This window comes from Aptenodytes forsteri, unplaced genomic scaffold, assembly GCF_000699145.1.
Source record: "Aptenodytes forsteri isolate BGI_AS27 unplaced genomic scaffold, ASM69914v1 Scaffold373, whole genome shotgun sequence".
In the NCBI taxonomy this organism is placed as follows: domain Eukaryota; kingdom Metazoa; phylum Chordata; class Aves; order Sphenisciformes; family Spheniscidae; genus Aptenodytes; species Aptenodytes forsteri.
In genome coordinates this window covers 381794-391808 of record NW_008795579.1, presented here as the reverse complement: position 1 = coordinate 391808, position 10015 = coordinate 381794, and the positions used below count along the sequence as shown (strand labels likewise).

The window sequence follows — 10015 nt, the reverse complement described above, 5'->3', positions numbered from 1 at the left end:
CGGCTTGCTACGGGCTGACGCCGAGCCGTCGCCATGGAAACGCCGGTTCCCGGTGCAGGCCCGGGAAGGCGCGCAGGGACCCTCATAACTGCCCGGAAATCAGATCCGAAGGCCACGGAGGAGGAGCAGGAGCAAGCCCTGGAGACCCTGAACGCTCCCCGCGGGTCTGAGGTGCAGCCCTGCAGGGCAGGACAGGCCTCGGGGCCCTGAGGAAGCCCCAGTGATCAGGAAAGGCCCAGAGTCCGCAGCCCCTGGGGACCCACCCCGGCCACAGAGATCCCACAGCACCTGGAAAGTCCCAGAAAGCCCCCGAGACTTTGACAGGACACCTTCAGACCCTGAAAGAACCCCAGTCAGTCTGAGAACAGGCCCAGGGACCAGGAAAGATGCTCTTGAGCATGACTTGGAGGTTCTGGAAGAGCCCAATCTGCAGGAGCCTTGGAATAACTGGGGACGCCCCAGCACACCTGGAGCAGCTCAAGCAGCACAAAGACATCCACTTGGAGACCTCGAGAACAGCCCCAGCAATGTACTAATAGCCTGGAAAGAGCCCTGGAGCACCCCCAGAGACACAAGGATGGCCTAAACCACCCAATTTATAGGTTTGAAACGCCCGGTGCTACCCTGAAGACACCAAGTGTGCCCTTAGGGGCCTTGGGAAGCCCAGCTAGCTTGCAGAAGCAGCAAGGCAGCCCTCAGAAAGAACACTGGAGAAACATAGCAGCTCAGAGCCATCAAAAGGCCACCCAGAGACCCCAGAAAAGCCCCAGAGCAGCCCCAAACACACCTAGACAGTCCTGGAGACCCTACAAAGAGTCCCCAGCACTCAGAGCAGCCCTAAAGGTGCCAAGATAGTGCCCCAACACCTAAGGAAGAGCCCAGAGTAGCCCCCAGAGATGCCAAGATGGTCTGAAGGAAAAGCCTCAGATCCAGGCATAGCCCCAGAGGCACTGAGCCGCACCTTGAGACTATGCCTCCAAGCATACATGGGTTTCACTGTGCTTCTGCCGGTGCCCTTGTTCAATGCTGCCAGGTCTGCAACACGGGGGCAGCACTGCCCTTTCCTCCCTCCACCCCTGCGGTGGGAATCGGTGTGTGGTTGGTCTGTGCAGCACGTGCTATGGCTGGATCCCCACTCCAAAGGGGGAGGTGCTTCTGCAGGGCCGGGCACAAGTAGGTCTTGGTCCCAGATGCAGGAAAGAGGGAGAGGGTGGGGGTGAGGGGGGGCTATACAGCACCTGGCACAGGGGTCCAGCTTGGAGCCCACCTGCAGGGATAAAAAGGCACACGGCTCACAATCCCCTGAGAAAGGGTTTAATGGGGAGGGGAGGCACTGCTGTTTCTTTCAAACAAAAGGCAGGCTGGGGTAACACCCACAGGAGAGACATACACATATGCACACTATGTACAGAGTGACACAAGCAGTGCCAGGCACCCCAAGCCCCCCCCCACCATCCCTGTGGTGGAGAATTGCCCCCCACCCTTCTCCCTCCTTGAGCAAAATGGAAGGGGTGGGGGGGGTGGGCTGGCCAAGCAAGGAGTGATTGCAGTCTTGACAAAGACTGGGATTTGGGAGAGGGGGCGGGGGGCAGTGGGAACATAGGGTTGGGGAGGGTGGAACTCTTTGGTTTCTACATTAAGACTGCACAGGGCCACCTTGTCCAGAGGGCCGGGAGAGGCAGGGAAAGGCTCCAGGCACTGGAATGGAAGGGCCCAGTAAAACCAGTTCCCCCCACAAGAGGTGACCTGAAGTGCCTGATCAGGGTTGCGGCTGTGTCTGGGACGCAGCAACGTCCCTCCCCTGAAAGAGCCTGACACTCACAGACTGGAAAAGGGGAGACTCCAGGGGTGTTTCTCCCCCCTCCCCTGCCCCCGGTCCCCCCCAGGCATAAATCTGCATGTGAGAAGAGATTTCACACCTCTGCCCAAATGTGGCTTGGGTCCCCCCTGGCTGCAGACTTGCCCACCTGATGGCTGTTACCTCCTAGTTAGGACAGGGAGTTGAGGAAATGGCTCTCCCCTGCCAGAGTACTCAACATGGAGCTCATGTCACCCACGGCCATGTTGGCACCACCAGATGCAGGAAGCAGGAGGCCACCAGCAGGGCTTGGGGGCCCAGGCAGCAGTGCAGGTGTCTCTGGATCTTCCACAATGGCAGCAAAGTCAAGGTGCGTATTCTCCAGGTCCAGGGAGTCCAGGCTGTTGGCCACCTGCTCCCCCGAATCCAGGTAGTAATATGAGCTGCCTTTGAGTCCTTCCAAGCTCCCACCATAATGCCCGGGACCCCCACAGCTTGCTGCTGTTTGGCCCAGCAGCTTATGCCCACCTTTGCCCACCTGCACATGTGTGCCCTGGCCTGGGTAATACAGCAGGGCATTACCGGGCCCCTCAGGTGTGGGGCGGGCAGGGGGCAAGCGAGGTACACGCCGGGAACTGGCTTCCACTCCCTCATAGGAATGACTTGGCTGAGCCAGGTTGCCCGCATAGTTCAGATTGTTTTGGTGACCAGGTGGTTTAGGGCCACCAGGTGGGTGTGGTACCATCTCTGGGTTGAAGCATGGGGCATTTAGGAGGTGTTGGGTCTCTGCCAGACCCTGCAGGTGATCTGGTTTGGCTTGGTAATCAGCGTACTTGGGGCTGAGGTACAGTGGTGCTTGCATGGCTTGGCACTGCCCAGGTTCACTGCTCAACCCCATGCCAGCCTCCCCTCCCTTGGAGACTAGTTGGTCTCCCCACATCAGAGCCTGCTGGGCCTGCACGTAGCTACGGACCATCACTTCTTTGGTCTGCATGGTGGGGGTCTGGGCTCTTCTAGCACCCAGGCTCAGCATGCCCATGAAACTGACAGGCGCCTGTTCCTCGGACTGGTAACCACCAGGCCCTACATTCATAGCTTGGCCAAATGATGCAGGAGGCTGCATGGGCCCAGCAAGCTTGGCATTCTGGCAGGGAGCAAGTGCTGGGGCAGGTGCTGGGTAACGCTGCTCAGATTTGATCTGTAGTCGGTTAAGCCGGTGCCCCCCAGAAAATCCACTGTCCTGGCATGAGCTCACAAGTTTGGGTTGCTGCTCACAAGAACTGGGTAGTGGGTACTCAGTACTTAGATGGCGACAGTGTGGCCCAGACATGGCAGCAGCAGAGGCACTGACACTTGACTGCCCAGATCTCATCTCCAGATTGCCTTGGGAAGGTTCATCCCAAGGAGCTGGCATGGTCCCGTTGCCAGCATGCATACTCGTGAAGTGCTGGTTCATCTGGCACTGAGGGAGGGAGAACTCGGACTGAAGCAACCCCTCCTCCATGTCCCTGTGCCCTCCTGGGTTCAGTTGCATACCCTCCGTGATCCGGTGAGCGCTGCTGTAGAGGCCTTCACACTGGAGCTCCACACCTGTCCCCTGGCATGGGAAGCTTTCCTCAGGGTAGTTCAAGTACTGTTCCATCTCTAGCAAGCCAGACTCCGCGGCTGCGCCAGGGCCCTCTGTGCTCACGCTCTCCAGGAAGACATTTTCACTGATGCTGGGTGGGCGTGGGGAGAAGACATGGCGCTGAAGGTTGGCATCAGAACCACCCAAGGGCTGCAGAGCAGTTCTGCCCACTCCTGGCACGTTCACGTTACCCATGCTCTTAAAACGATGCACCTTGGGCACAGCATGAGGGTTGGCCACGGTCCGGGCGGGGTCGCTGGCCCGCCGCACACCATTCCGAGGCACCAGGTGAGGTGGAACACTGCCTGCATAGCCAGGGTAGTCATTGGAACTATGCCTTCGCAGCAAACCGTTTGCAAGGAAGCAGGGTTCGGCTGGCGCAAGGTAGTCCCCAGGTAAGCTGCTGTGGCCACCCATGCCCACCCGCTCCATGTTGGGCAGTGGGGTTGGGGGTGGGCCACCTGTGGCTGCAGCATATTTGGCCTTGAGACGGTAGCGCTGGGCCGGGGTAAGGCTGCCCACACCTGGCAGCCCTCCACAGTGGCTGGCGTCACTGGAGCGTCGCGACTCATCTGGAGAGATGGGGTCATAGCTGTCTGCCAGGCCTGCACCACTGGGCATTGCCCCTGCCTCGCCACCCAGACATGGCCCAGCCAGGTGCGGGGACACCAGGGATGAGCGCCGGCTCACAGTGTAGGCTGAGCTTACGGTACTGGTGGCACTGCTCCGGCGCTCGTTCAGTGGCATGCCCATCTCTGCTGCTGACAGCTCCGCAATGCGCCGGTGCGAGGCAGCTGGTGGCAGCACGGAGATCCCAGGCAGCCCCCCAGGCAGGCCTGAGAAAAGAAAAGGAGGAGTTACACTAAGGCACTCAGGACACAGCATGGCACCAGTGGTCAGAGGAGGAACAGGCAGCCACCTCCAGTACCAGGATGGGGCCTCTTCCGTGGTTAGTGCCTGCTGGGACAGGAAGCATATTCAAGCAGTGGCAACAAAGAGGGGGCACAGCCCAGATGTGGGGGTCCACCACTAGTGAAAGGAAGGTCTGGAAACCTCTCTGGCTGCAAACCAGACCTCTCTTGACACAGTGCCCATGGGACTGGCCCCGCATCCGGGTGGGAGGGAACCACAGTCTCACCGGCTCCAGGGATGGCTGGCAAATTCAGGCCCTTGGTAGCTGATGGCTTCCTCATCTGCTTCAGTTTGTCAATGCGAAGATTTTCTAGCTTGTGGAGGGTCATGAGCCCTGAGGTGCCCATGGGCTCACCGGGCACCACATCCTCCAGCGTGGACAGATCCTCGTAGCTCCCACCTGCGTTGCCCGCCATCTCCACCCCACTGTCATTGTTGGTGGTGCTGCCGAGTGGGGAGTGGTCGCTGCTGCATGATGACTGCCCACCTGGGCTGGGCTGCGGCTTCTAGGGGGTACCCAAAACATTAACCAAGGAAAAGGGGGTGAGATATCCACTACACACTTAATGCAACCTGTGAGCCCGCACCCTGCCAGATGTGGAGATGACTCCCCTACCATGCAAACTGACTCCTCCACCAGACCTGGTCCGGCCTCCCTCCGTCATCATGCCCCCAGCTCCTTACCAAGGCCAAGTCAGGTACCAAGAGTTTGCTGTCATCCTTCCGGGCCTCAGTGGGGCCATTTGTGTCTTTCTCCTGCTTCATGTCTGGGGGGCCACTGGGGGTGGGCAGTGCACGACCTGCCACCACATCCCCTCGATGCTTCTTGGTGACATGGGCATCAGGGCCGTGCACCGTCTTCACATGTTTGCGCAGGGAACTGGGGTCTGTGTAGCGCTTGGTGCAGCCTGGAATCTTGCACACATAGGGCTTCTGTCAGGGAAAAAAGGTAGGCATGTGAAGGGAGGGTGTTAGCTCCAACTAGAGACCCCTCCCAACAAAGTACCAGCTGGGCATGAAATAAATCCCCCTCCCCTCCTTCTCAAGTAGGCCCGGGAACTGAGGGTGGGAAGGGATCAAAGAGGCTAAGTCCCTGCACAGGGGGCACGTTAGGTGCTACAGCAGGGCCTTGGAGGAGGTCATAGGGGGCCAGAGGAAAAATGCACAGACAGTGCTCCACAGGAGTGGGGCAGGGGGTAAAGGGACCCTGGTGGGAATGCAGGTGACCGAGGAAGGGAGCAGGGGGCCATGCTTTATTAGAGCAGGCAAGGAGGGCAGCTGGGGCACACAGGGAAAAAAACCCAGGGATGCAGGGAGTTTTCAGAGTACGGGACTAATCAGGAGGCATACAGGGAGCCCAAAGGGGTGCAAAGAGCCCCACATGGGTCTGTACCTCATTAGAGTGAGTGCGGTTTTGATGCTTGGCCCGGTCAGAAGCATTGGAGAAGGCCTTGTTGCAACCCTCGTGTTCACACACATAGGGTTTTTCACCCGTGTGTGAGCGCAGATGCGTCTTGAGGTTCTCCAGACGTGAGTAGGCTTTGTTACAGCCCTCGAACTGTGCAGGCAAGCAGGGTGAAACATGCCACACACCTTCAACAGACCCTGTACCACATCACCCCCACACTACATACCCATGGCACATCTACCATGGACACGTATTACACCTCCCAACCAACGCACAACACACCTGCCCTGCTTCAGGTGCATGTTGTCACACCACTGCACAGCCCTTTACCCTTCTGGCCTATGTCATGCCACCTCACTATGCACTGGCCACATGGCCATGCTGTACCCAGCCTGCTACATACCCCTTTACCTCATGTGCATCTCTGCCATGCCATTGATCACACAGGCTCTGGCCTGCCACCCATGAACCCCACTCCATCATGCACTACCATGCTCCTGACTACCCTGTCTGTCCCACCTCATTTTCCCCACCACGTCCCCCTCAATGCCGTATACCAGACGGGCCAGCTCGCACCCTGCCCTGAGCTCTGCCTGGTGCAAGGCACCACAGCTTAGCTGAGGCTTTGCAAAGGCTCGTGCCAGCTCACCGTGCATTTGTGAGGTTTCTCGCCTGTGTGACGTCGCATGTGCACCACCAACATGTACTGAGCTTTGAAGGGCCTCTGCTCCCGGGAACATGCTGCCCAGTGGCACACAAACTCCTTCTTCTCCCCGTGGATATGCTCATTGTTGATGTGCTGCGGAGAGAAGGGGCATCACTGGTGGCATTGGGGAGGGCACCAAGGGTCAGGGAGATACAGGTGTCTTAAGAGAGTATCATGGGAGAAATGGACAGAGGGACTGGGATGGCGGGTGGAGACACCAGAGGTCAGGGGAAAACAGAGTAGTCAGATGGTGTCTAAAAGAGGCAGGGGATACAGGAGATGGCTGGGGGCTATTTGGGGAGGACCAAGACATAGGGGTCAAGGTGGTCTGAGGGGTGGTCAAGGGGATATAGGAGAATTGGGAGTGTCTGGAGGGAGACAAAGAGCAAAGGAGGAAGTCGGGATGCACCAGTGGTTCAGGAGAGCTGCCCCAGGGGTGAGGAAAGCCAGACTGGGCATTTCCCCTAGGGACATGGTATGGGAGGGTCACAAAGAACTTGCCCACAAGAAGTGGAGGATGCATGTCCCTCCCTTCCTAGGGGCAACTTCCAACATCGTGCACCTGTGCAGTGAGTTCTCAGGGCAGAGGGGGGGGACGAGGGGAGCAGCTCAGTGTAGGACAGTCTTGGAGTAGGAGTTGTGGGTTGACACAGGGGGATGTCAGCCAGCAGCCTGAGGGCAGGTTCTGGGACTGGGTATACCCAGGCAGGACCTAACTCACATGCACCAGCTGCTCCTGCGTATCAAACTCCTTGGCACAGCCGTCCCAGTAGCAATTGGTTTCATACACAGTCTCAGACTCAGGTTTCCCATCCTCCTTCTCCAGATCTTCCCGAACATCGAGCATCCCCAGCAAGGGGTCCTGGGGGAGCACAGCTAGATGAGCACTCCCAGGTACGACCCTTCGTGCTCCCCATTACTGGGAGTGGTGCCAGGGAGGAGCATAGGGGAAGTGGGGGGATCTCAAGGCCTGGGGAGTACCTGGGTGCCTGTGGAAGCTGGACTGGAGATGTCGCCCTCGGACCTCTCCTCTGGGTATTTGACAGTCAGAGGGCTGCTCAGGCTCCACTCCAACTTTAGCTGCTACCAGGGCAGGGGGAAGGTGGAAAGCAGTCAGCACTGCAATGCCCACTGGACCACCACCTATATGGGATGCACCACTTATATGCATGCAACGCCCCCTTACCTGGCAGTGTTTGAGGGTCCCACGAGCTGGGGCATGGTGCAGGAGCCCTGGGCAGGTGGACAGGTGTTCGTGGGAGCTACATGGTGGTGGTGCGGGAGTGTGGCTGTACAGGTGGCCTTGGCCCTTCTGCTGACCCGGTGGACTCTGGTACCCCAGTGATGGACTGCAAAGAGCAAGAGAGATGACCAGATGACACCACCAGAGGACAGCAATTTAGGTCTTCTGAGCCAGGGATCCCAGGTGTCTGAACTCCCAGCCACTCCTTCCCTAACCCACTGTCCCACTCTGCTCTCCCCTTCCCTAGCCCTCACCCCAGGCACTCCCCAAGTTGGGAATCAGCATTCACGCTCCCAGACTGACAGGCTGCATGCATGCCAGCAGGGCTGAAGTCTGGTGCCCACCTGATGGTGCTGATGGAGAGGTGGCCATAGGAGCCACTGGCAGAGGCGCAGCGGGAGTTGATGAACGCAACGAGGGAGTTGGGTGAGGTGCGGATTACCGTCTGCAGGTCAATGCTAGAGTCTGACAGGGGTGAGATGGACAGTGCCCGCTTCTTGCCCAGTTTGCCTGCACCACGCGGCGTTGAGAACCGTGAGCCTGGGATGGCAGCAGAGAGTGGGGGGCATTCCTCTCAGCATGGGTCCTAGGAGGCTGAAGAAACCCCCAAGGACACAAGCCTGGTGCTTTGGAGCCTGGAGGAGTACCCTGAGTGTGCCGGTTAGCTTCTGATTTAGAATAGAACAGAACAGAACAGAATAGAATAGTAGAATAGAGTAGAATATTTCGGTTGGAAGGGACCTACAACGATCATATAGTCAAACCGCCTGACCAATTCAGGGCTGACCAAAAGTTAAAGCATGTTATTAAGGGCTTTGTCCAAATGCCTCTTAAACACTGACAGGTTTGGGGCATCGACCACATCTCTAGGAAGCCTGTTTCCATGGTTTGACCACCCTCTTGGTAAAGAAATGCTTCCTAATGTCCAGTCTAAACCTCCCCCGGCACAGCTTTGAGCCATTCCCACGCATCCTATCACTGGATCCCAGGGAGAAGAGATCAGCACCTCCCTCTCCACTTCCCCTCCTCAGGAAGCTGTAGAGAGTGATGAGGTCGCCCCTCAGCCTCTTAGCCGCTCCTCATAGGACATGCCTTCCAGCCCTTTCACCAGCTTTGTTGCCCTCCTCTGGACGAATTCAAGGACCTTCACATCCTTCTTAAATGGTGGGACCCAGTACTGCACACAGTACTCAAGGTGAGGCCACACCAACGCTGAATACAGCGGGATAATCACCACTTTTGACCATCTGGTTATACTGTGTTCGATGCACCCCAGGATGCAGTTTGCCCTCTTGGCTGCATGGGTACACTGCTGGCTGCTATTGAGCCTGTGGCTGACCAGCACCCCCAGATCCCTTTCTGCAGGGCTGCTCTCCAGCCACTCGTCTCCCAATTTATACTTGTTGCTGGCTTTGGACTGTGGCAAGGCTCAAAAGTGTCCCCCCTCCCTACCACAGCCATCAATGTTCCTAAGGGGTACCTGAACCCCTTGACACACATGTACTCCCTGCTACAGCTGATATCATCCCAAGAAAAGTGCCTGATCCCTTTGGCCACAGCCAACATAAATCCTCCTGTTCACACAGCCATCATTGTTCCAGGAAAGACACCTGAAGCCCTGGCAGTCTCCTCCCTCATCACAGGCGTCACTGTCCCCAGCACTGCCCAATCCCCTCAGCACACACACCTGCACTCCTGACACAACACAATCCCCAGGAGATGCCTAAACTCCTTGTAGAACCCCTACCTGCCTCATGCCCTCCCAAGACTGGAGACTTACCATCACCACTGCCTGGGTGCTCGGTTCCTGGCACCAACCCATAACCACGGTGACTGCTCATGAGGTTTGACTGATGGCATAAGGGGAAATCAAGTCCTGGCAGAAGGGAGGAAAAAGATGGGAAGATGTATTAGGGTGGGTAGCACAAGGGGGAGAGGAAATCCCCAGAGCATCCCTGAACCCAAGAACTGATTCTGAAGTCGGGTGCCCCTTGCACCCGTGCCAGGCACTGCTCAGGCCCAGGCACTGGCCGGGACGAGGGGGCTACAACCGACCTTGTGGCCCTGGGGCACCCGGGACTGGTCCATGGGGTGGGCGCAGGCAGCAGTGCTCAGCGTAGCCGGTGGCCGGGGGGCTGACGGGGTTGAACATGTCGCGGCAGGGCTTGGCCAGGCTCAGGAGCACATCTGGTCCTCGCCGAGGGGCTGGAGCCGGTCGGGGCCTGAGGAGGACAAGGGTGGACTGGCGTCCCCGCCCGCGAGTCCCGCGCCCTCCGAGCCCCCGCGCCCGGCGGCGGCTGGCGCTGTCCCGTGCCCGCCAG

General features: G+C 58.3%; 1 protein-coding gene across 1 annotated transcript; it reads right to left on the bottom strand.

Annotated features, from left to right (window-relative positions):
• Positions 1-1988: 1988 nt before the first annotated feature.
• Positions 1989-9846, bottom strand: GLI1 (GLI family zinc finger 1). Its single transcript, XM_009282284.1, has 11 exons — positions 9750-9846; positions 9475-9570; positions 8039-8234; positions 7638-7800; positions 7433-7534; positions 7173-7313; positions 6395-6544; positions 5731-5895; positions 5022-5270; positions 4564-4843; positions 1989-4261 (listed from the first exon to the last, which is right to left on the bottom strand). The coding sequence occupies exons 1-11, from the start codon at positions 9844-9846 to the stop codon at positions 1989-1991; spliced, it is 3912 nt and encodes a 1303-aa protein (XP_009280559.1).
• Between the last annotated feature and the right edge of the window lie 169 nt (positions 9847-10015).